At 44.3% G+C, this 26,182-nt stretch overlaps 1 protein-coding gene across 2 annotated transcripts in view; it reads left to right on the top strand.

Annotated features, from left to right (window-relative positions):
* The first annotated feature begins 781 nt into the window (after nucleotides 1–781).
* SORD (sorbitol dehydrogenase) overlaps nucleotides 782–26,182 on the top strand; it is a 35,635-nt gene continuing 10,234 nt past the window's right edge. Inside the window, exons 1-5 of one of the 2 annotated variants that reach the window (XM_024568291.4) lie at nucleotides 784–973; nucleotides 10,535–10,568; nucleotides 15,231–15,395; nucleotides 19,497–19,656; nucleotides 23,446–23,564. In XM_024568291.4, the coding sequence (XP_024424059.1) occupies nucleotides 911–973; nucleotides 10,535–10,568; nucleotides 15,231–15,395; nucleotides 19,497–19,656; nucleotides 23,446–23,564 (541 nt within the window). In that variant the 5' untranslated portion in view covers nucleotides 784–910. Of the gene's footprint in view, nucleotides 974–10,534; nucleotides 10,569–15,230; nucleotides 15,396–19,496; nucleotides 19,657–23,445; nucleotides 23,565–26,182 lie in introns of both variants that reach the window. The other variant, XM_045201789.3, reaches the window with a different exon arrangement.

Genomic DNA, 26,182 nt, shown 5'->3' on the forward strand with positions numbered 1-26,182 from the left:
TGCTACATGGGGTCATCTTCAAGGGCTAGGGAATTCTCCTGAAGGAGGTAAAAGGATCTGGCAGAATAAGAAAGAGGCTACATGGAATGAAATTGTGAGCACTGTTATCAAATGAGGTAGGGTCCTTTGTGGGCTTAGGCTTGTCCAGTGGACAGCTCTCTCCTGTTAGAGTAAAACTTCACTGTTTCTGAGGAGAGCAGCTTGAAGGAAGAATTTAGACAGAAATCCTGCTTCTATCGTAAGAAGCAGAGTTGGTTAAGAGAAGAAGGCTCACAGCCCTGGCTAGGTAACTCAGTTGGTTAGAGCATCGTCCTGATGAGGGTTGTGGTTCCATCTCAAGTCAGGGCACATATGAGAAAGCAACCGAGGAATGCATACATAAGTCGAACAACAAATCGATGCTTCTCTCTCCCTCCCCACCCCCAAATCAATAAAATTTTAAAAAGAGACCCAAAGATTCCATTTCACAGCTTCTTTACATTAATGCACCAATTAGTTCATTCACTCCTACTCGCGCCAGGCACTTTGCTGGATGCTGGGGACACCGGGCCAACGCGGACTTTGCATCTTCGGGGCGCCTGTTCCTCAAAGTGTAGGCGGTGGCAGCTTTAAAGGCAGCAGTGTTTGACTGGGTGTGAGGAGGCTCGAGGCTGCGGACAGGCTTTTGTCTCCCAATGGCCTCATCAGCTCCTAGGGCTCTCTCTCTCCAGTGCGAGAGCCGGACAGCCCCGCCCCTCCCCGCAAGCCCCGCCCAGGCTGTCAGGGACGAGGAAGCCCCGCCCCTGGCCGGGCTAGTGCGGCCGGCCCAAGCCCGGCCTTCATCCCTTTACCCCGGACCCTCGGCCCCGCTGCCACCAGAACCTCCACGTGTCCTGCAGACTGCAGCTTCAACCCGGGAGGCAAGAGCGACATGGCGGCGACCAAGCCCGAGAACCTCTCCCTGGTGGTACACGGACCCGGGGACCTGCGCCTGGTAAAACGGGAAGGGGAGTGGGAAACCTAGCTCTACCCTGCCCCACTGGCTTCAGAGCCCTGCCTCGGGCCAGCTCGCCAATTCCAGCCCTGCACCGGCCCTGCAGCTTGCGGGCCCTGGCCACTCTGATCCCGGATGGTTACCATGTTGGGGGGAGGGGGACGGTTGGCGGTTGGCGCTAGACATTTGGTGCTAAGGTGCTAAGGATTCTTGTCGCATGCCTCCGGAACCTAGCCTAAGGCTGGCACGTGGCTGGAGCCCCGGTAGGTAGTAAAATGATTGACGCCTTCTCCTCCCTCCTTTGCCGGCTAGTCCACCTCTGTCATTGCACTTTTCAGAAGACTTACCAGGGAGGCTGCTTGACTTAGGACATGTCCCAAACTTCTCCCCTGGGCAGACAGTGCAGGGCAGAAAGGAGGACCAGAGGGACATTAAAAAGCTGTAGAACTCATGTAATCTCTCTTGCTTGCGGCTGATGTAACCTCCTTTGCAGGGTTATTCTGATCAGGAGAGTACTCAGCACTTCCAGGTACTCACTTCCTTCCTCCTTTTCTTCCAGCACAGGCCTCCATCACCAGGACTCCTGGTGTTCGCTGTGCCTTTGCCAGACTTCTGGATCTTGAGAGTCTCTGTCTATAAAGCTTCTTTCCTCCTTACCTCCCTTAGTCCACATCTGGTTCACTTTCTAGTCTTTTTCCTTTCTGGTCCTGCTCCCCTGCCCCTTTAAGAGCATTATATATATCTTCTCTGCCCAGACCCTGCCTCTGTTCTCTGGCTCTTGAGGCCAAAGTTTTGGGAGCTGCAGAGTTAGCCTTGGGATAGTGCCAGGGATCCCTTGACAAAGTCCATCTCAGATGGGCCTGGAATGGTGGTGGATATGTGGGACGGACGAGTGCCCTCCATCCCTGTCACTCCCTAGCACCTCCTTCCCTGCAAAGAGAACATACATCACCAGGATCTAGATTGGAGACACCCCAGAGATTATCCAGGTTAGCAGTTTTTGACTATTTGAGAATCTGTGGTCTCTCTTCCTACAGAATGCAACAATTTCAGACTTCCTATAAGCCCCTGCATAGATTCTCTAGAGGTCTGTAGACCCCAGACTAAGAACTCTTGCCTTGAGCCAACTCTATTTCCTCAGCTGAAGTTCCATCCCCAAAGTGACAGGCTTGGTTAGAGCCCAGACAAGAACTCAGAGGTTCGGAGTCCCATTCCAGTGCTTTCTTCATTCATCTGAGAGCCTCCACTCAAGGTCCTGAATTAAAATGACAGCAGTGTTCACTGCTACCAGTGCCAGATGGTATTATGAGGAAGGAAAAGTGGTTCAGCCCTACACAGCTTACAGAGTAATTTCAAACTCAGTCCTTTATTCCACAAACATATACTAGATGAGAGTCTGCCTTCCATGGTCCATGCACGGGCTGGGTGCCCAGAGAAGAGGAGGAGGAGGATACAACCTCTAACCCCAAGCTGCTCTAGGGAGACAGAGAGTTGAAATAAACAATAAAACAGTGTGAGGACTTTGGAGGTAACAGAGTAAAGGCCCCCAGGGAGGGGCCCTTGGCCCAGGGAGGAGGCCCTAGAGATGAGTACTGCTTGAGCTGACTCTTGAAGGTGTCAATGTTAAGAAATGTCCAAATGACATATGCCAGGGAACGAGATCTAAAGTATTCCTAAGAATAATAGTTTTTCATTTTTTAAATTAGAAGGGTAACAAAGGAAGATTACATGAAGATGGGAGGAAGCAAGGTAGGATCAGATTATAGGATAGTTAATGAGGTTTTGTGCTCTCTTAAGGGTGGTCTCCTTTAGAAAGGAGGGGTCTAAAAGGGGGCATTTCAAAGGCGTGTTAACCTAGATGCATAGAAACAATGGGCAGGGCTTGCTTAAGGAAAAGATAAGCCTTCTACTAAATAAGTTATATACCTGGGATGTGACTGTTCACCATGACCTGTCCAGTTAGGAATTTAGGATCACATCATCCTGTGATGTTACTTTTCAAATAAGTCCTTTTTCATTTACAATTTCCCCTTTTGGTCATAAATCAATCTAAAGGATGCATTGATGACCAACCTTTTGGTCTGATAATGTGGCCTCCCAGAGCTAAGAAGGCTGGTTCCTAGCAAATTTCAGAACCTACATCATCTTATTGACCATTGGGGATGGGGCAATACCGTAACCATGGGATGAGCTGGGGTGGAATTTTCCCAAAAAGGGGAGGGCAGGCAGGTCTTATGACCTTCATTGGGAAACAGCACTCTGGATTATTGCTATCCTGAACCATTAGGATCCAAGTTTTGCCTCCTGTCTCATTTTTCTGTATCTGGCATCTAGTATAACATTTACATAAGCCATAAGAAGAGTATTAACAGTTATTTTACATATGTGCAGCAATCGTAAATAGTTGGACTTATATAGAAAAACCCAAATAATAAGTAACTATTTGTATGACTAATATCATTAGCAAATAGGTAAAGACAAGTAATTCTGAGTCCAATACCCATCCATAGTTATGCAGGCTTTGTCGATGTCTTGGGATGGCTGCCTACCTCTGATGTCAGCAGTTTCTCATTCTAGGGGCACCTTTGGCACCTTGATGTCCGTTGTAGGGAGAGTCAAGTGTCAGAGATAGAGGCAGATGTCCATTTGTGGTTAGACCCCTGATAAGATCCCTTCCAACGAATGTGGGGAGTTTCTTTTATTTGATGTCTTTTCTAAAAAACAGTATCTAAAGTCTTTGTCTCCTGGGAGCTTGCTGTGAAAGTCAGCAGTTCCAGACTTTGCATTTTCTTGAAGTGACTTTATCAAACATTAACAATAGTGTAAGATGTCTTTCTATAATGTCAACTGATAAGTTCCCTCATCAAAGTCCAACTTAGATGCATTTGATGTAGGAAGGAATGCAAAGGCTGAAAAATGGGAAGCCAGGGAGCAGGGAAGAACCAAATGGCCCTCTTAGGTTTCCCATAGCACCGACTATTCATTTTTTTTTAATCACTTATCCTCTAGAAACACTTCATAGACATTGAAGTCAGTAATTAACATGGACTTAATTTTGTAAAACCCAGATGAAATAAAGACATCTGTTTTATTTAAACCAACAAAGTTAAGCTAGCTTTTACTTATTAAAGATTAATCTTAGATCATGTGAACTTGAAAAGTATGAGTTACCATATTTTTCGGGCTATAAGATGCACCCCCCCAAATTTGGGAGGAAAAGGGGGTGCGTCTTGTAGTCTGAATGTAGCTTACCTGGCTCACTGGGGTTGAGGGTGGGGATGGCGGTGGAGCAGGGTCACAGGAGGCAGGAGCAGGACCACATTTTTTGCTTCAAAAATTTTCCCCCTGTTTTCCTCCTCTAAAACCTGAGGTGTGTCTTATGGTCCGGTGCGTCAGATAGTCCAAAAAATACAGTAGTTTCTATATTTATGAGAATTTTAGAATACCCAATCCTTACAAAAGCTTCATAAACTTTGTGGATGTTACAGTAATATCAAAATGCTAAAAACATTTCTAAATGCTCCTGTCAGTTCATGTACAGATTGCATTACATATCAGTAACAGTCTGGCCATACCGAGTACACTTTATCTCCCTTATTCCTGATAGCCAGCTCTACCAGATTTTAGTCACAAGCATCTGGATAAAGGAAACAGGAACAACATGGTCCCTGTGTCCAAGCTGTTGACCACCACAAGGGTTATCTACAGGATTTATTTATGTAACTCCAGGCATTGATGCACACCTGAATGTTTTACCATTAGCTGTGCCTGGAGAGAACAAGTTAAAGGGAAAATAATAATTTTAGGATGGTGGGTTGATGTTTAGTTATAAAGAGCAGAGAAAGTAATGTGCCAGGATCAAGTTTAAACATTAATGAGTTCATGAAGACATGAGTTTTTGATCTTTCAGGAACTGTATTATGCCCTACGGCAAAAGAATTACTTTGAACCTCTAACAATATTTTAAAAACTAGGATAATTCTGTATCTGTAACTTAATACATTTAAATGTCCCCTTCCTTGCACGTACACTTTACTGTTAAGATTTCTGGTTGAGAAGGAAGAGACTGTAGAAAGAGGAGTCCTTGAATACTCACAGCCCAAGTGGTCCTGGGCATCACGTCTCTCCCTGGTCTCCCTGGTTAGTTCTGCCACCAGCTGACAGAGCCAGCAGCTTCTATATGATGAAATTCATGGGCTTTAAGGAGCAGCATTTACTCTGATTGGGGAAATGCAGGCTAATTAACCTTTAATACCTAAGCTAGACTTAGCAGACAGAGGCAGTTGAGACGACAAATAGAATTTAAAACTCCTTCAGAAAAAGGGAAAACTGGGTAGTAGCAAATAGCCCAAAGAAATACCTTCCTTCCCTTTACATTAACTGTTTCAGCTTTGAAACAAACCCCAAAATAGATAAACAACAGGAAATTAAATCCAACAAATACTGCTATGGAAGGGCAGTGCCTTTGTCTGAAAAAGGTAAAATTTTCCTCTTTTTAGAGGAAAAGCAGGAAGAGAAGTAAACAATATCACAAATAGGATTTTAACATTGTATATAGTAAGTTTTAGTACTACTAAGAGACATGGTAAAAGTTAACCCTATTCTGAGAGGGAAACCAGAATTAATGGGTGTGGGGGAGGGTTCTCTTTTAAAATTGCATGACAGAAATTGAGGAAAAAGCCCTGGCCGGCCAGTTCAGTTGGTTAGAGCATTGTCCCAATACACCAAGGTTGCAGGTTCGATCCCTGGTGAGGGCACATACAAGAAACAACCAATGAGTGCATAAATAAGTGGAACAACAAAGTGATATCTCTCTATAATTAAAAAAGAAATTAAGGTGGAGAAATGTGTACTTATATAACTGGAGAGAATATGGTCAGATTTTGCAAGTGATATTCAGGGCAACAGGTTTTTTTTTTTTTTTTTAATGTAAACGTTCAATTTCATGGGCCTGAACATAGCCCTTATTCAATGTTAACTAACAGACTAGAGCAGTGATTTTCAACCGCTGTGCCATAAGAATTTTTTAAAAAGATTTTATTTATTTATTTTTAGACAGAGGGGAAGAGAGGGAGAGAAACATCAACGTGTGCTTGCCTGGGGGACCTGGCCCACAACCCAGGCATGTGCCATGACTGGGAATCAAACCAGCGACCCTTTGGTTCGCAGGCTGGCACTCAATCCACTGAGTCACACCAGCCAGGGCACCATAAGAATTTGTAAAATATGCAGTACCTGACTGTTTAGTCAGGGGCACTGACCTCTTTTCCCTTAGATTGTCAAATAAAAAAATGATAATAACCAATACAACAATCGCTGTCCTGTGTGATCGAATCAAAATTATGCCTATTTTTTTCAGGTCAACAAAAAGTATATTTTTGGTGTGCTGAAGAATTTTAGTAATTAGTTTATGTATGCCACGAGATGAAAAAGGTTGAAAATCACTGGACTAGAGCATCTATAAAGCTCAGACATTGTATTTTTGCTTAAAGAATCATCTAGTTTTGTCAATAAGTCAATCATAATAATAGTTGTTTTACTGTCTTTTGAGTTTTGTCATACTAGTCAGCTTTTTTAATAATTGTGATTCATTGTGGTTTTATTTCTCATTTTAAATAAATGTTTATTTTTGTACCTAAAAAGAATCGTCTAGTAAATTCATGTATGGTTGTGTTCACATTTTTTGAATTAGGAGGAAATTATTTTCTTAAGTTTATTTATCATAACTGAAAATTAAAAAATCCTTTACCCATTCTGAATGGATTCAGTTCTAAGTTCCGGGGAAGCTCAAAGGAGAGGAAGGGGTCACCTTCGCAGCCTGGTGAGGATAGGGAAGGTGTCTTGTAGGCTTTGCTTCAGTCTGTGTTCATGATTCAAGTTCATGAGTCTAATCCTGACCCACCTTTTGGACAGCCCTACCTGGATGTCCCCAGACACCACAATCTCAGCACATCCAACCCTAAATCTCCAATTCCCACAGCAATTAGGAAGTCCATCCCAGATGTCTCTTTCCCCTCACCTCCCGCCTCATGTAGGATCTTGAAGGAGAGGGATCAGCCAGCAGTGAAGTGGTTCCCCTGGATATAAACAAGTGAGTGCAGGGTGGGTTTGAGAATGCGGGAGGCTTGGAGCCCAGGCAGCCTGTGCTGGAGATGGCTGAGAGGACTTTGGGAGAGTGTCTGACCCTTCTACTTTGACCCTGTTCGCCAGGACCTATGCCAAGAACAAAGCCTTGTGGCACAGCGACCAACTGGGGAAACTTTGGACTTTCCTCCCACCCTCAAAACACCTTTCAGGCACTCAAGGGAGGGAAAATTGAGGAGGAGGGGAAGCAAAAATAGGGCTCCTCCTCTGCTCTCCCTAAGTGTGCAGGGCGGCCAGCCAGCTGGCTGACAGGAGGCCTGGCAGGTGGGAGAAGGTGGGCTGTAAAGACGGAAAGCAGGGATGACCACCTTCTCTGAGCCCTGTCTGCTGTCTCTCACTGTAAGCTAGGGGGTGTGGCTTTACATTCATCTGTATTCAATTGATACAATGAAGTCTATAACATTGCTGGAGTCCTAGTTCGCTTCTATATTCCATCCTTTAAAGGAGCAGTTAAGTTCTCTTAATACTGACATGAAAACAAGAGAAGTACAACTTTTCTCCAAAACAATAAAAAGTTTACCCTTTGAGAAGGAAAAGAACAAGGTTGTCCAAAGCTGGTTCAACCGTACTGTGAGCTAACTATAAGAAAAGAACTTTGATTTTCTTTTGTAATAAGAGCTAACTTACTCTGAGCCAGGTACTCTCTGTATGAGTATCTTCATTAAACAGAGGAGGAAACTGAAGGCACTGGAGGTTATGTAATTACCCCGAGGTCACACAGCTAGTGGAGAGGAGCCTGGATTTGTGCATGGACAGATGCTCCTTGGGTCTGAGTTCTTCACCACCGCACCACTCGCGTGGGCTGGCGGAGGGAAGAGGCTCCTGCTCCTGATTTCTCCTCAGGTTGAGGCCAGTGCTGCAGCCCGTGCCAGAGGTACTGGAGGGTGTGAACTCAGATGTGCAGGTAGAAGTAGAGGAAAGGGGGCCATTAGGATATATTCAGAAATATTTTTAGGCTAATTTGAGAAAATATATTTAGGAAGGGCACAATAAAATTTAGGATGCTAGAAGCACCTGAGATGATTCCATGTTCCCACAGGTCCTCCTGACTTACATGACTTATTCAGAGTCATGGAGGGGAGACCTCAAGGAGATAGAAGGAGAATATGTATGTGAACTATTTATGACAACATGAAAAAATGCTAGAAAGCTGACATAACTACAATAAAGAACAGTTACTCAACTGTTACCTCCTTGTTACTGTCATGCACAGATAAGTAATCCCATTTACGAAACCTTCAATATGCCTGCTTGGGCTGTGGAGATAAAAGTGAATATTCCAGAACTCAGAGGAGCTAAGAAACTTTGATAAATGAGAAATAGGATAAATGAAAGATATCACCAGTGAAATGTGAGACAGAAAAGGTGGTTAAGTAAACAGGATTGTAGCCAACGTCACCGACCAAAAGCGAGGTTTTTTTAGTAAATGTGCTATGGTAACTTTCTAAAACATTGTGAGCTCCACAGCTGTGCTTAGGCATGTATTAACAACTTAAGGGCTGATCTCAACATGGTCTTGTGCTCAAGTGGCATGCCTCCTGCAGAGAAGGGAGTCAGGAGCTAAACTGAGTTGTGAGGGTGATTGGTGTTAGCAAGAAAGAAGACAGATAAGAAAATGGGGAGAGGTATTTAAATTCTCCATAAAGTGTTTTCTGCTACTAAGGAAAAACCAGGCTATGGGCACAGCACCCTCTAGTGTCTAGGAAAGCCACTGCAGCCTTAGTTCTGTGGTAAGGTCAAAACTGCTCCCGCCTGTTAACTCCCAACAAATATTTACAATAGTAATTCCTAGTGACACCCAGTGCCTACTCAATGTGCCCATCAGTTGCTACAAGATGGAATCTTACTCCCTCTCCACCCTCAAGCGGGATGTTCAGGCCTGGCCTGGTTGGAGGCAAACTATGAATAGCATGCTGTGGAATTCTCTCAGCGCCTGGGAAATTACCTTCTAGTGCCTTTAGGGGGCAGGGTGGGGTGCTATTCTGTTTTAACCTGCAGCTTAAAAATTTTAAATCTCTCACACAGTGTAACGGAAACATAACTACACAGCAGTCCCTGATGTTGTATAATGTCAGGTGTGGGACCAGCAACTTTTTTCCCTAGCAACTTCTTTGAAAAAGATTTTGGTGAGAGTCAGCTATCCTGAGTTACCCATTTCTAAATGGATTCCCTACCCCCTTCTCTCCCTGCCTCCCTCCCATCTTCCTTCAAGATATAGCCAGTTTAAATTATTAAGAGATGAAAAACTGCCTTAAGTCCCTCTGCCCATATCAGGCTGCTTTGGACGTAGCTCATTATCTTGTTAGCTAAATAGCTCCAGTGTTGTTCATTGCTACCCACAAAAGCATCCTGGGGAGGCTTTCAGAAGGAGGCAAACTTTGAGTAGTGTCTCCTCCCAGAATGTTCTGTGTGTGGGGCCCAGCTCCGACCTTCTCATCAACCAGTTGACAGCTCCTTGTATCATCCCTGAAGGAGAAAAGACATATTCCACCTTGGGGGTACAGTGGGATGCATTGAGGTAGGCTTGGGAATCAGACACAAGTGGATTTATCCCTAATTTATCCACTCCCTGGCAGTATGAACTTGACCAAGCTATTGCACTTCCCAGTCTCAGGTATCTCATCTGCAAACTGTGGGCTATGGAAGACCATGTGCCATGATATGTATAAAGCCCAGAACACTGGCACCTAGTAGGTGCTATGAACATTTCATATCCCTTCCTCTTCTAGGCTGCCTTCAAAGAATTAATAAAATAAACACTTGGATTTGACCACTCAGTCTTTCCTCATCACCAGGAATTTCCTAGCCAGTTGGCATCGAGGGAAAATAATAATATTTTTGTAATATTATAAGTATTTATAACTCGATTCCTCTTTGAACCTGTGAGAGTTTAAAATACAGGTCCCACATATTCTGGGTGGATGGGGGCTCTAAAATTCCACAAAGGATGTTTTGAAAGAGAGGACTAAGTGTTGGTCTGTGCCCTGATGGAGAGGGCAAAACATAGCCTCACACTTCCGACCTCTGCAGCTGCTAGAAACACTGACCTTTCCCGGTCTAAGTTTGCCAGATCAAACGAATCTGTATCTACCAAGGTGTGTTTCCGGAGAGAAGGATCTGTCAGTGAAGGCAGATCTAGGGGAGCAGCCCAAACATCCTTTCTGGCTGGGGACGCACAGAGCAGATTTTTTCTGAACCTGGGGCAAAGTGCACAGTTGAGGGCTGGGGCGGGGGGGCGGGGACAGCATTGTTCAGTGTGGCCCCTCAGGCATCCACCCAGCAACAGCTTAGCCTGAGCCTGTGTTAATTGTAAGACATATTTTAATGAAACTCCACTTTAATTTTTAAAAATTGAAAATGTTCATAAGGTAAATTTATTATGCATGCTAAATGATTTTTCTATTTTGTTTCCTTTAGGAGAACTATCCTATCCCTGAACCAGGCCCAAATGGTAGGTCCTTGGGATACTCAGCTTCTATTTACTTGTTTCCCCTGGAGACACATGTGTATCAGTCCCGCACCCCTCTTCTGCTACAATTTATACTTTTGCCTCCATGAAGAACTATGGTTTTGCTAGGCTTTCCACTTAGTCCATTGTCCACAGACTGCACTTGGCTGCTACATGCACTACAAGAAATAGTGGTAGAATGAGAATAGTTACCATATCTGACTGCTGCCTTGTCCTAAAGAATTTTTGGCATAAAATGTCTTCAATTTACCAAAAGCAGAATTGTTCTCCTTTTGATCTTAGGTTACTCTATCTACTATAAGCCACTGTTTGGGTGTCTGAATCCAAATTTTGAAAAGGAGTGAGTCTAAAGAATGTAATATTTTAGTTAGAAATGGATGCATCTTGCCAGGAAGACCAAGACCTTCCATGCAGTGGGGATGGGAGGAGGTAGGAGTCCTGTCCCACTGCCCCAACCAACCGGGTGCAGAAAATGGGTGTACACACTGGGGCAGGGTTCCCGTCACCTTGGCTCCGCTCCCGACCTCTCACTGTGTAAGCCAGTGGCTGAGCTGACTCACACACATTTCCTGAGTACTGTCTGTACCTGGCAGATCCCTGCTGACAGATTTCTAATCCCTCCCATGCCTGGAGTCCCGCGTCAGGATCTGCAGGACCCTGAAGTGAGACTGGGAGCAAAGGGCAGAGTGTCTACAGATAGCTCACCTCACACCCAGCCAGTCAGGCCCCCTTCCTGTCCTTGATAAGTTGGGATGTGCTGCCCCACCTTACTCCTATTGTGGCTTCTGGTGAACATCAGACTGAAGGTAGCTTTCCGGGAGCCTCCAAAGCTTTGCTACTCAAAGGTCAGCTGAGTGATTGATTTATAGTGATAAGAATACAAACAAGAGCTGTTTTGATCAGTATTTAGCAACTAATATATGTTTAGGGCTTCAGTGTTTTCCACAAAATACCATTTTTAGAGCAGTGAAAGACAGCTCACTGCGTCCTGAAAAGTTGGGGTTGATTCTGGAGGTGGCCAGTCAAGGGCTATCTTGGACTCAAAGGATCCTGGTATTGCTTACGTGTCATCTGGGCTAAGCCATGGCGCCCAGTTGTTCGGTCAGTCGCTAGATGTTGCTTGCGTCTTGCTGTCCTTGAATTGGAAGGGGAAACAATGGTACATTTCAGCTAGAGTTTTAGCAGATCGAATTTAACCTCTTTTTACAAACTGGTAACTTTAAGAGAGGAAGCTCTGGGATAATTTTCTTAACTCAAATGACCTTTTTGCTATCTTGGATTTCACTATGTCATTTCTTACTATGTTCACCAAAATCAAAGATGGAGAAAATTCTACAGAGCCACACCTGGTGGATTGCGTATGGTTTGTGTCAAGGACAGTGTAAGATGCCTGAATGCAGAGTACAGTTTTGGGTGTCTTTGTTTTTCTCAGGAAGATACTTGTAACATGGCCACCTCAGTCAGGCTCAGTAATCCTTTAGGACTTATTTCAGCAAAGGGGCTCAGTGGCATCATTATCTTAAACTTGGAAAACTGACAACAATAACACCACCAAATGTCACTATATTCAAACCTGTGAAGGTTGGAATGCCAGTTGAAATATGTGAGCGGTTTCAATTGACACTGCATTTTTAAACAAAACAACAGGCATGAAACACAGACTGATAGCTCACAAAGTATTGCCAAGCCTAGGTTCTGCCAGCCTCCTTTTCATGAGTAGGAATCAAGCATAGCATATTAACAGTTATATCCTAGCAAACACTTTTTTTCTCTTATATGGTTGATACATTTCTTCCTACTAATAATATCTCATTTATGCTATGTATTAGTCAGAGTTCTCCAGAGAAACAGAACTGAGAAGATTTATTATATAGATTTTTACATGTGCGTGTGTATGATACATGTATATAGAGGGCAAGGGGCATTTAGTTTTAGAAACTGGCTCACATGATTGTGGGAGCTGGCAAGTCTGACATTTGTAGGGCTGATCAGCTGTCTGGAAGTTCAGATAAAAGCTGATGTCACAGTCGTGAGAAGTACTTAAGATTTATTCTCTTAGCAATTTTCAAATATACAACACGGGATTATTAATTATAGTCACCATGGACCCCCATGACTTTAAATTGGAAGTTTGTGCCTTTTTGCCCTCTGCATCCATTCCACCCATCCCCCACACCCTGCCTCTGGCACCACCAATCTGTTCTCTGTGTCTGTGAGCTTGGGTTTTTTTTCTTTGTTGCTTCTGTTTTTTTTGGATTCCACATATAAGTGAGATCATACAATATTTGTCTTTCTCTATCTGACTTATTTCACTTAGCGTAATGGACCTTTAGGTCCATTCACGTTGTAAGATTTCCTTCATTTTTTAAAAATTATTTATTGATTATGCTATTACAGTTGTCCCATTTCCCCCCCCCACTCCACTCCATCCTGCCCACCCCCTCCCTCCCACATTCCCCCCCTATAGTTCATGTGCATGGGTCATACTTACAAGTTCTTTGGCTTGTACATTTCCTACACTATTCTTACCCTCCCCCTGTCTATTTTCCGCCTATCATCTATGCTACTTATTCTCTGTACCTTTCCCCCTCTCTCCTCCTCCCACTCCCCTATTGACAACCCTCCATGTGATCTCCATCTCTATGGTTCTGTTCCTGTTCTAGTTGTTTGCCTAGTTTGCTTTTGTTTTGGTTTTAGGTGTGATCGTTAATAACTGTGAGTTTGCTGTCATTTTTACTGTTCCTATTTTTGATCTTCTTTTTCTTAGGTAACTCCCTTTAACATTTCATATAATAAGGGCTTGGTGATGATGAGCTTCTTGAACTTGACCTTATCTGAGAAGCACTTTATCTTCCCTTCCATTCTAAATGCAAGCTTTGATGGATACAGTAATCTTGGATGTAGGCCCTTGCCTTTCATGACTTGGAATACTTCTTTCCAGCCCCTTCTTGCCTGTAAGGTCTCTTTGGAGAAATCAGCTTGTGACAGTCTTACGGGAACCCCTTTGTAGGTAACTGTGTCCTATTCTCTTGCTGCTTCTAAGATTCTCTCCTTCTCTTTCATCTTGGGTAATGTAATTATGATGTGCCTTGGTGTGTTCCTCCTTGGGTCCAGCTTCTTTGGGACTCTCTGAGCTTCCTGGACTTCCTGGAAGTCTATTTCCTCTGCCAGACTGGGGAAGTTCTCCTTCATTATTTGTTCAAATAAGTTTTCAATTTTTTGTTCTTCCTCTTCTCCTTCTGGCACCCCTATAATTCAGATGTTGGAACATTTCAAGATGTCCTGGAGGTTCCTAAGCCTCTCCTCATTTTTCCGAATTCTTGTTTCTTCATTCTTTTCTGGTTGGATGTTTCTTTCTTCCTTCTGGTCCACACCGTTGATTTGAGTCCCAGTTTCCTTCACATCACTATTGGTTCCCTGTACATTTTCCTTTGTTTCTCTTAGCATAGGCTTCATTTTTTCATCTGGTTTTCGAACAAATTCAACCAATTCTGTGAGCGTCTTGCTAACCAGTGTTTTGAACTGTGCATCCGATAGGTTGGCTATCTCTTCCTTGCTTAGTTGTATTTTTTCTGGAGCTTTGAAATGTTCTGTCATTTGGGCCATTTTTTTTTTTTGTCTTGGCGCGTCTGTTACTTAAAGGGGTGGAGCCTTAGGTGTTCCCGGGGCGGGGTAACGCCCATCGCTGTGCTGTGATGCTGTACATGGGGGAGGGGCCGAGAGGGAGCAATGGCACCTGCTCCAGTCCACCAGATTTCAATCTTTCACTCTGCTACCCTCTGGTGCTGGTTCCTGAGTGGGTGGGCTTGTGCACGTCCTAGGCCCCTGTGGGTCTCTCCAACGACCTCTCCTGTAAGGCTGGGAGTCTCTACTGCTGCCGCCCTAACCCCCACGGGCGTTTTCAATCAGAGGTTTGCCTGAGTTGCACGGTCTGCTTCACTCCCCGCCGTTTGTCCGGTTTATCTGTGCATGAATGTGGGGCCGCAGGGTCTGCTAGTGGTCAGACTGCCTGCTCCATTCGTCCCACACTCGGCCAGTCTCAGTCCCGCCACGGCAACGCGAGTCCTCTCCGCCCCAGCTGCCCGTCTCTGCCCCTCCTACTGGTCTGGATGAATGTTTATTTTTTATTTCCTTGGTGTCGGACTTCTTTGTCGTTCGATTTTCTGTCAGTTCTGGTTGTGCGAGGAGGCGCAATGTGTCTACCTACGCCGCCATCTTGGTTCCCGATTTCCTTCATTTTTTATAGCTGAATAATATTCTGTTGTGTATATATATTACATTTTTTAATTCATTTATCTATTGATGGATATTTAGGTTGTTTTCATGTCTTAAATATTAATCACATCTGAAAAATACCTTCACAGCACCACCTAGCAATTAACCAAACAACTGGGCACATAGTCAAGTTGGCACATAGAAGTAACCCTCACATGCAGTTATCTTGCTCTGTGGAAGCTTTCTTGCCTTGCAAGACTCAATTGGGGTTGCTGGTTAGCTTGTTTTCCCCTGTGGTCTAAATTGTGTACCTGGCCTTTGAAACCAAACCCTCTCCTTTATCTGGAGGAGAATTGCCAGGGTGGCTCAGGGTGATAACAGGGGCGGTTCCCTCCCTCACTTGTGCCTTCTCCTCCTTTTTCTTATCAGAGGTGCTGCTGAGGATGCATTCTGTTGGAATCTGTGGCTCAGACGTCCACTACTGGCAGCACGGTCGGATTGGGGATTTTGTTGTGAAAAAGCCAATGGTTCTGGGCCATGAAGCTTCAGGAACAGTCGTAAAAGTGGGATCTTTGGTAACGCACCTACAACCAGGTCAGCAAAGCCCTTCAGCTAATGGATAGATTTATTCACTCAGCATCAATATTTGTGCGTGCTTTCTCAGGGCTGGCTCTCTGTTGAACACTGGGGATGCAACAGTCAACAAGACAGCCTGGGCCCCGAAACACATGGATCTTACCTTTCACAGTGGGAGACAGAGCTGGGACACACAGGCAGTTTCTTACCATATATTTTGGAATATATGACGCACCCGTCCATAAGATGCACCTAAGTTTTAGAGGAGGAAAATAGGAAAGAAAATTTTGAAGCAAAAAATGTGGTCCTGCTCCTGCCTCCCATGACCCTGCTCCACTGCTGCCTCCCCTCCCCCAGCGAGCCAGGTAAGCTACATTCGGATTATAAGACACACCCCCATTTCCCTCCAAAATTTTGGGGGGTGCGTCTTATAGTCTGAAAAATACGGTAATTACAATTGTGTTGAGGGCAGCAGAGAAGAATACAGGGTACAATTGCTGTGTTCTACTCAGACCCCTGGCTTGTCTGAGGAAGGGACAATTAAGCCAACACTTACAGGCAAGTAAGAAATAGACAGGAATAGGAGTGGGGGAAATGTTCCAGGCCCAGGAATCACAATCTGTTTCCACATACTAAGAACCAGGGCCTTTGATGCAGTCTTTGGTTTTATTGGATGGCTAGGAAATAAATGATATGTTTCTAGATTTGCTTAATTCATTCCCTCAGAGGGAGGAATTCTCAGCTGTGCCAGACTGTGATATGTTCCCCAACACAGTGAATTAAATCCAAGCTGTCCTGGCATAGTTAGCCTTTGGCTTTAACCTTCCTTTGCTTATGAGGCCACTGTACCGCCTGGAGATGACGTCAGATTATCTGGAGGAAGGAGGAGGTTGGTAGGAGGTGCCATCCTGTGTTAGAAGGCTCTCTGAGCCCAGGTGTGTGGGCAGGGATTGACCAGCTCTGAAGAAGCTAGATGTGTGTCTCATTTAGGAATGTTAAGTCAGGTCCTCCATCAGCAGTCAAGTTGAGAAAGTCCCTGAGGTTTTGCAGGGTTCTTCTGAAGTGGAAGGTTCATAGCTTCCAACAGCCACTGATTGGTTATTACCTGTGAGAGGAGGTCTCTAAATATATGTCACAACAGGGAGTGGGGTTCTCTACATTTAAGTTATAACAGGCATAGTTATAACTTAATGATGGGTCCAGCCTGAGCCAGGTGCTTTGAGAGATATAGAAAATGAAGATGATAAGATCCTTGGATGCTTTGATCTAGTTGGGGATAACAGATATTAGGACATATATACATATATATACCAACAGTTAGAGAACAAGACCATAGGGTGAAATTGGTAAAGAATAGATGCTAGAAGTTTTGAGAAAGGCCATTTGTCATGGGCAGAGGTGCGTAAAAAAGGTTCATGGAGGAAATAGGTGTTTGAGCTAGACATTTAACAATAATATTTATAAGAAGAAGGCAGATAACATTTATTGCTTTACTATTGTTAGTCTCCATGTTAAATACTCACACATAAAGTTACTTACTTTGTTCTTGAAACAACTCTACAAGCTATGCATTATTCTCCTCATTAATGCATGAAGAATGTGAAGCGTGGCAATTGTCCGGGGTCACACAGTAGTTAGTATTAGAGCTATAGGGTGCCTGCCTTGGTCTTTCTGACTCTAGAGCAAGTGCTCAGAACCATTGAACTGCCCAGCATGTGGAGACTTGAAAGGTTTTGTATTTGAGTTAGTGAAGAGATCAGACGCTAATATTCTAGTTAAGAGGAATAGAGGTGGGAGTTACATATCTGGGTTGTTACTAAGTCTATATCACTCAGAACAGAGATTCTATCCTGGAGAGGTGGTGGAAATGATAAAACTGCATAATCTGTACAAAAAGAATCTTTCTTTAAAAAGCACCATACAGTGGCCCTGGCCGGGCAGCTCAGTTTGTTGAGCGTTGTCCCAACACGGAGGCTGTAGGTTCAATCCTGGGTCAGGCACATAAAAATCAACCAGTGAGTGCATAAACAAGTGGAACAACAAACTGATGTCTCTTTCTCTCTCTCTCTCCCTTCCTCTCTCTCAAAAACAATCCATAAAAAAAGCCCCATACAACTGAGTTATTATAATATTATTATTATTATTATTATGTAATAATAATTAGAAGACAAAACTGAATAAGATAAACTCCGCATAACTATGGAGGATCTTGAAGGCGCAGTTGAAGAATTCATTGTCAATTCTGGAAGCGGCAGAGACAGTTGGTGCGGGGGGGTAGTGGTTGCAGGGATCTCTGTGGGGTCTTTATTTTTTAAGTACAAAATTTTATTTAAGTGTCTCATTTGCTAACTTTGACTTAAAGCTCTAATCAACTAATCTAGAAAGAAGAAAACCACTCATTGTGTAGTTCTTGATATACTCATTTATAAAATTTAAACAAATGTTAAAAATCAATAAATTAGGAATCTGGCCATCTATTCTATAGTATAAATTTTGTCTACAGTAATATCAGCTCAGATAAATATAATAACGACAAATATAATAAAAACAGTTGATGCTGCTATGTATTACTACTACTACTACTATTATCGCCATCATCACTACTTTTTTTTTTTTCAAATTAGAAAATTTATTTAGAAAGTCACAGAGGTAGCAGAAATGAGCTGTAGAAGAAATGGGCTCAGGAAACAAGTTACAGAGGCAAAAGAAGGGCCCTTGGAGCTTGGGAGAGAGAAGGGTAAAGGTCACAAGCCTGGGGGGTTGGGTGCTAGAGGAAGGGGTGGGGAAAGGCACTATTGGGCTTCCAGGAGGGAGAGCCACTGCCCCATCACTATTTTAATGAGCATACCAGGACTCCACACTCCTTTGTGAGCACTTCTAACACAAAAGACATAAAAAATAGCCTAATGTATCTCTGCTTAGTAAAAGGCAGACCTCCCAAGGTCCTTCTCTGTCCACTAACAACATATTTCTCAGGCTCAGGAGGGCCCTAATGCCATCAGGACACCCCTCTGAGGGTTGGGGTGGAGACTGACTGGGAAGAAGCACACAAGCATGGAATTTCCGAGACAGTGGTCATGTTTGGTGTGTTGACACAGAACACACAGGTGGGGTTGCACCACACAGGCGAATGCATCTATCAAAATTCTTCTAGTGATCCACTTAATGTTGGTGTGTTTCCGCAATAACAAAATTTTACCTTAACAAAGAACCGTAAACAAGTATTAAACTCTAGTTAATGCTATGCTGGCTGAAGTATTTAAGGGTGAACTGTACTGCTGTCTGCAACCTTTGAAATGCATCAGAAAAGAAGGGGGATTGATGGATAGAAGAGAGATGGATAGATGGGACAGGTAGATGACTATGTAGTAAAGTGAATGTTGCTAAACAGTAACTGAGTCTAGGTGAGGGGTATCTGGGTGTTCACGGCACAGTTTTCTCACCTGTGCTGTATGTTTGAAAATTTTCCTAATAAGGAGAGAGAAGAGAAATTCTAAGTCTGGCTTTCTAAGCAGACCCAGTGAGAGAGAGTAGAAGTACAGTAGAGCTGGCTGTTCACAAGCCTGAATGTTACTCTCTGCTGTGCCAGAGCAGAGGCCTCTGTGGGTCATTTGACTGAACGGTTCTGCCAACCAGGACTCAGTGGAATTGTCTAAACACAGCCAGACTGTACGGTTTTTGCAAAGGCTTTGCCCAGTGTTTTCAAAACAGGTATAGAAAAAAAAGTCTGCAGACTCCACATACTAGTTACCCCTTATGCAGCAGTTTGAGATGAGAAGTGCAGCTGGCTTGCCTTAGAGATGGGACTAGTTCTGTGTTTTCCAAGCTGGGAGGCGGCTGTGGAGCTGGAGGGGCAAGTTGGTTTGGTCCATGAGCTGGTAAAAGGGTAGGCCAAACCAGTCTGTGGAGAAGTGGGCTGCTCATTGTCTCCCAGAGTGTGAGTCTGTGCTTCGTCTGTGTTTCCCCTGGAAGCACAAATGGGCTGGGCTTGCTTAGGATACCCTGGATGCCCAGGGGGTAGGGTGGCTCATTTGGCCAGATTCCCTTGCTGGTATCTATCTGCCCATGAGCCTGTGTCTCTTCACAGCATCTCTGTGCCTTCCCGTGTTTTCCTCTCAGGTGATCGTGTTGCCATCGAGCCTGGTGCTCCCCGAGAAACCGATGAATTCTGCAAGATTGGCCGATACAACCTGTCACCATCCATCTTCTTCTGTGCCACGCCCCCAGATGATGGGAACCTCTGCCGGTTCTATAAGCACAACGCCAGCTTCTGCTACAAGTTAGTGCCCAGCCCAGCCATGCCCCCTGGGACCTCTCCCCACTTTTTGTTTGGTATTCTTTCTTCTAGTTTCCTGTAGTGACAGTGACTTTGTTCTTTTTAGTTCCTAATTCCTGACATGAGGCATCCCCATCCTGGACGTGTCTTTCTTTGGGGGCTGGAGGGAGGGTAGCCTGAGCAGGGCTGAGACTAAGAGTGCTTGGTTTCAGTCTTTCACTCTAACCTTCCCTCCCTGAGAACAGCAACAGAAAATTGTTGCTAAAGTCCCTCACTCCTTTTCAGCCATCCTGGTGAAAATTTGTAGTTGATCTCCCTTTATTGGTTTCCACTGCAACTCCAGGAAAGAGAACTTGTAGCAGCAATGACCTTGATGATAACAACAAACAATAACAGCAACAACTGGGGTTTACTGAGGAGGCGAGGAGCCAGCGTACCACTGTGGGACCCTGCATCCACTCCTTCCTAGCGAGTAACTTTGGGGAAATGACTTAACCTTCCTCTACTTCAGTCTTATTTAATCACCAGATGATTAAATAAGGCGACATATGTAAAGTCACAATTATTATGACTGTGTGCTTGGCCTTGTGCTAGTAAGTGCTTCGCATGCCTTGTCTTATTTTACCTCCATAAGAATAATGATGAGGTGGGCACCAGTGGTTCAGTTTAGTGCCAGGGTTAGCAGAAGCAGGAGGAGGGTAATAGACCTGAGCACAGACCAGAGCCAGGAGTCAAGTTATGATTCTTGAGCTCCTGCCCTGTGCTTACTTTACAACCCCAATGCTCCAGATGGTTTTGGGGTGAGAAGCTGTGTCTGCAAGAAGCAAGATGCTGCACCTTCTACATGGCCCCCAGTCCATGGAGCTCTGGGTGCTGATATGTCATTTTCCTTCTGATTCCTCCCACCCCAGCCTGGCCTCCAGCGGTGGCTCTGTCGGCGGGGATGGGGCCTGTCCGATGCAGGCCAGGTGCTAAATCACAGGGCCAGTCTGACAGATCTGTGTTTTCTAGTGCCCATCGGAAGCCTTGAGAGGAGTCACAGGCTGGAGACCTCATGATGAGTTTAAGTCAACACCCAAAGCTGCTGTAGAAAAAAAACAAGTTGCGCGGTCAGAGTTCACCTTTCAGCAAGGGGTTCCTGAACCAGCCCACCTTTCCTGGGCCTTTTCCAACTCAAAGCACCAAACAAGGTTTCCATGGAAGGCAGAAGAACAAAGTGGAGGTGGCTGACACTGGAACACTGGTTTCTGCCATTTACCAACTGCACAACCTTGAGCGAGTTACTTAAACTTTGTTGCCTCGACATCTGTGCCTGTAAAATGGAGATGGTAATGGCACGGATGAGATGAAATGCATAGAATCGCTGATGGTCAATGGGAAAGGCATATCAAGTACTCAGCAGGAGTCCTGCCGCATAGGAGGTGCTCAGTAAATGGGGACGTCATGTCAAAGCTGTGGCCTTGAGTCTGGGGGATGGATGGTACAGTGTTAGCCCTGAGAGAGAGCCTTGGACTTTGTGAGGGGTGGTTTGTAGGGAGTGGTGTGTAGGGGCGGTGTTCTGGCTGGCAATGGTCATGGGAGGACTGAGGAGGGCACGCCACCCCCACCCCTCCTCTCCTCCCAGGTACCTCTGTCCGTGTCCCTAGGCCAACCCTGGGCCCAAGCCCTCCTCTCTAGTTTGTCTTTGTGAGGACTTCTTCACTATGAGTCTCTTTATTTGTTTATTTTACTTTATTTTTTATTTTTCTTAACATTGTAGAGGAAAAGCGGGGAGGGGAAACTACCAATCTCTTTTATTTTTCTACCCACCTTATTTTTGTTCTATCTTCCTCCTTGGCTTCTCAATCATTCCTTAACCCTTTTGCCTGTTCTCTGAACCCTTTTGTGAAAACCACCAAGGTGCCTTGTCATTCTCTGGTGTTTATAAAGTCATGGAAGATTAGGGTTAGGGAGACAGAGTCCTCTCATGGCCTCCTCCCTCAACCCCCAGTGAACAAGTCTGGGGAAGAATGACCCAGTAACTCTCCCAAGGTCAGTGGCAAAGGGGCTGGGCCCCAGAACTCTGCCTGTCTCCTCTTGGCGCTTCTGCCTCCATGCTGCTGGCTCTGGCTGCATACTTGATAAGGCCTGTGGGGTCTGCCTAATCAGTAGAATAATCTCCCAGATAACAATCTTCTCTTGGCACAATCCCTTTTCTCTTTGGTGTTCTCATTCCAAGGGGAAGTCAGAGTGAAGGGGAGAGAAGCACAGAGTTCCTGACCAAAAGCCCCCCTCAGCTTAGAGCTAATGCAAGCTTAGGGGAGGCCCACATGGGCGGGATCAGATGTGCCTGAGAGGGTGTGGTTGGGAGGTCCGTGGGAGTTTGGGAGTCTTCATTATTTAATTTCAAACTTTTTAAAAAAGATTTTATTTGTTTATTTTTGGTGGGGGAGGAGAGAGAGAGAGAGGGAGATAAACATCAATGTATGAGAGATACATCAATTGGTTGCCTCTCACATGCCCTCAACTGGGGACCTGGCCCGCAACCCAGGCATGTGCCCAGACTGGGAATCAAACCTAGGACCGGCTTGCAGGCCGGTGCTCGATGCACTGAGCCACACCAGCCAGGGCTCAAACTTTTTTTCATATAGAGAAATAAAGGGTGATGAAAGCAATCAGAGCAGGAGGTGGGTTGGAATGGGGGAAATGATGTGAGAGAAGCAGAGAGAGGGTGAAGGAAGGGTGGTGAGTGGCAGCCAGGCCACCTGCAGGCCTTGTTATTTATTCTTGGGGGACTGTGAACAGTGACAGAAGGATCATGGGAATGAGCACATGGTTTGGCTGCCCCCCTTATTTCTTTTCGGAACCTGAGGAGGTTTGGGGGCACTGAATAAATACTGGACAGTTAAGAACTAGCAGAAGTTAGATGTTGACTACAGAGCTGCTTGTACCGAGAGGCAGCAGATGTGGTGCAGGCAGAGGATATAGAATCAGGAGACCTGGGCTCACATCTTGCTTTTCCACTCACTAGCATTGTAACCTTGGGCGAGTCTCATAATGTCACTGAGCTGCAGTTTCCTCTTCTGTAGAATAAAACCAAAAATAAAGCCTGCTCTTCCCACCTGACAAGGTCATGGTGAGGATTAAATGAGATAATGGGTGAGAAAGCTCTCTAATCTGTAAAGCCTTATACAAATGTTTGCTGTCTTCATCAGTAGGATTGTTAAAAGGATCAAGATACCAGTGGACTTGGAAGTGAAAACCAAGAACCCATTGATGAAGGTGACACAGCATTTTATCAGCAGTGTGCAAAACAGGCACTGCCCCATCCTAGCCAGTCCTGGGGCAGCCAGGCAGCTGCTATCAGATGCGGTTCTTCTGGAACATGTAACTTGGGGGAGGCCGTGAACAGAGTGGTGCCAGCTTCTAAATCACTGTTTCGCAAAGTTGCTGATAGTCGGGATCCTTTGCTAAAGTGAAATGAGAAAGTCTATCAGTTTGAGAAAAGAGATGAGATGGTTGGAATGTGACTTATGTAGATATCTGATTTCAAATTCAAATCCTTTGAGCCCCTCACTAGTTTTGAAACTTGAGAACAAGTTATTTAATCCTCCAAGCTTCAGTTTCCTCATCTGTAAAATAGGCATAACAGTACCTAGCACAGAACTGCTCTGAGGATTGATATGAGTGAATTTATGTAAATTGCTTAGCATATTGCCCAGCACATAAGTAAATGCTCAAAAAATATTAGCTATTACTATGATTGTCAACGCAGAAGGAATAACTGAGTGTGTTGAATGGCTGCCTCCCCAGGCTTCCTGACAATGTCACCTTTGAGGAAGGGGCCCTGATTGAGCCACTGTCTGTGGGGATCCATGCCTGCCGGCGAGCTGGAGTCACCCTGGGAAACAAGGTCCTTGTGTGTGGAGCTGGTAAGAAACAGACAACATCCTGGTATATGAATTCATTAAAGGGGAATGTGGGGTCCCCTCTGCCCATCTCAAAGGTTGAAATTGGTCCTAATGAAACCAGAAAAGACACCGGAGTTCGGGCTGCGTGTCACTACCAAACCCAATAAGTAATGACAGTGATTGAATCTTTATGGGACCTTTATTCAGATGGCCAGTGATCTGTGGAGATGGTGGCGTCATACCATAACAGACCATCTTCCCTTTTCTTTCCAGGCCAAGGTTTTTATAGCAGGGAATAAACAAGGTGCTGAGGGGTTTTGAAATTCAGGGAGGGTCAGGTAGAAGAAACTGCAACATTCCTGTCCTGGGCGGTTAGCTGTTCCCAGGGGCAGGTGGTTGTTTGCCCCTCCCCGAAACAATGGCCTGGAAGCCTCCACTCGGCCCCAGGCGGTAATCTTTAGCAGTGCCCGAGGAGGTCCGCTGTTTTCCCGGGAGCCAAGAGGGGCCTTATCTTATCTGTAGTTTCTGAAACAAAAGCTTTAACATATAAACTACTTGCTTGGTTTACAAGTTTTTACCTTAAACTAAAATTTTCCAACTCTTAAGTCCCCTATCATGAGGATCTTTCTGGGTAGGAGAGGATTACAGTGTCCCATTTCCTCAGTGACCAGCACTTTGCTAGATAAACTCCTATCTGCAGAAATGTTGTTATTTCCTAGGCAACATAACCCTTTCATTCATTTAAAGAATGCAACATGAGATTATTTTCTAGCCCTTGACAGGAACCTAGGGAAATATTTTTGATAGAAAGGGAAGAGCAGCTTTTGGAAATTCCAAATCATATCAGAGAAGTGGCCTTGTGGTTCATCCAGGAATGAGGTCGTTCCTGCTCACTGCTAGCGAGAAGAGTCGACTCCAGCCCACCTTGAGCCAGCCCTCTGCCCTCACTGGGAAGCTGCCTTCTCTCCTCCACCTGAATGAACCCTAGCAGCCTCAGACTGAATCATTCTAGGTTTCTGTTGGTGACTCAGACAGCATGCTTACACTTCTAGTGAGTGTGATCTGGTGTTGCTCATACACTTGGGTTTTTTTTTTTTGTATAATTGATATATAACATTAGTTTCAGGTGTACAACATAATTATTTGATATTTGTATATTCAGATGATGCATTAACAATGCTGGAGTTAGCAACACCCATCTCCCGCACAGTTGAAAACCTGCTTTTGACTCCCCCCAAAACTTTACTAATAGCCTATTGTTGACTAGAAGACTCATTAATAACAAAAAATTGATTAATACATATTTTATGTGTTATATATTATATACTGCATTCTTACAGTATATAATAGAAGAAAATTTTATTAAGGAAATCACGAGGAAGAGAAAATACATTTGTAGTACTGTTATGTGTTTATTGGGAAAAAAATCCAGGTATAAGTGGGCCTGTGTGGTTTAAACCCCTCTTGTTCAAAGGTCAACTATTGCAAAATGACTACCACAATAAGTCTAGTTAACATGTATCACTATACATAGTTACAAAGTTTCTTTTTCTTGGGATGAGAACCTTTAAGATTTACTCTCTTAAAAACTTTCAAACATGCAATGCCATATTGATACTATAGTTGCCATGCTGTGCATTACATCCACATGACTTATTTTCAACTGCAAGTTTGTACATTTTGACCCCCTTTACCCATTTCACTCACTCCCTACCCACTTCCTCTGGCAACCAACCTGTTCTCTGTTTCTATGAGTTTGGGGTTTTGTTTGTTTGTTTGTTTGTTTTAGATTTTATTTTTTTTAAATATATTTATTGATTATGCTATTACAGTTGTCCCATTTCCCCCCCCACTCTACTCCATCCTGCCCACCCCCCTCCCTCCCACATTCCCCCCCCATAGTTCACATCCATGGGTCATACTTATAAGTTCTTTGGCTTCTACATTTCCTACACTATTTTTACCCTCCCCCTGTCTATTTTCCACCTATCATCTATGCTACTTATTCTCTGTACCTTTACCCCCCTCTCCCCCTCCCACTCCCTTATTGACAACCCTCATGTTCTAGTTGTTTGCCTAGTTTGCTCTCGTTTTTGTTTTAGGTGTGGTTGTTAATAACTGTGAGTTTGCTGTCATTTTTACTGTTCCTATTTTTGATCTTCTTTTTCTTAGGTAACTCCCTTTAACATTTCATATAATAAGGGCTTGGTGATGATGAGCTTCTTTAACTTGACCTTATCTGAGAAGCACTTTATCTTCCCTTCCATTCTAAATGATAGCTTTGTTGGATACAGTAATCTTGGATGTAGGTCCTTGCATTTAATCTTGGGTAATGTAATTATGATGTGCCTTGGTGTGTTCCTCCTTGGGTCCAGCTTCTTTGGGACTCTCTGAGCTTCCTGGACTTCCCGGAAGTCTATTTCCTTTGCCAGATCGGGGAAGTTCTCCATTATTTGTTCAATTCGGATGTTGGAACATTTCAAGGTGTCCTGGAGGTTCCTAAGCCTCTCCTCATTTTTCCAAGTTCTTGTTTCTTCATTCTTTTCTGGTTGGATGTTTGTTTCTTCCTTCTGGTCCATACCATTGATTTGAGTCCCAGTTTCCTTCACATCACTATTGGTTCCCTGTACATTTTCCTT

The sequence above is a fragment of the Desmodus rotundus genome, chromosome 7 (genome assembly GCF_022682495.2).
Source record: "Desmodus rotundus isolate HL8 chromosome 7, HLdesRot8A.1, whole genome shotgun sequence".
In the NCBI taxonomy this organism is placed as follows: domain Eukaryota; kingdom Metazoa; phylum Chordata; class Mammalia; order Chiroptera; family Phyllostomidae; genus Desmodus; species Desmodus rotundus.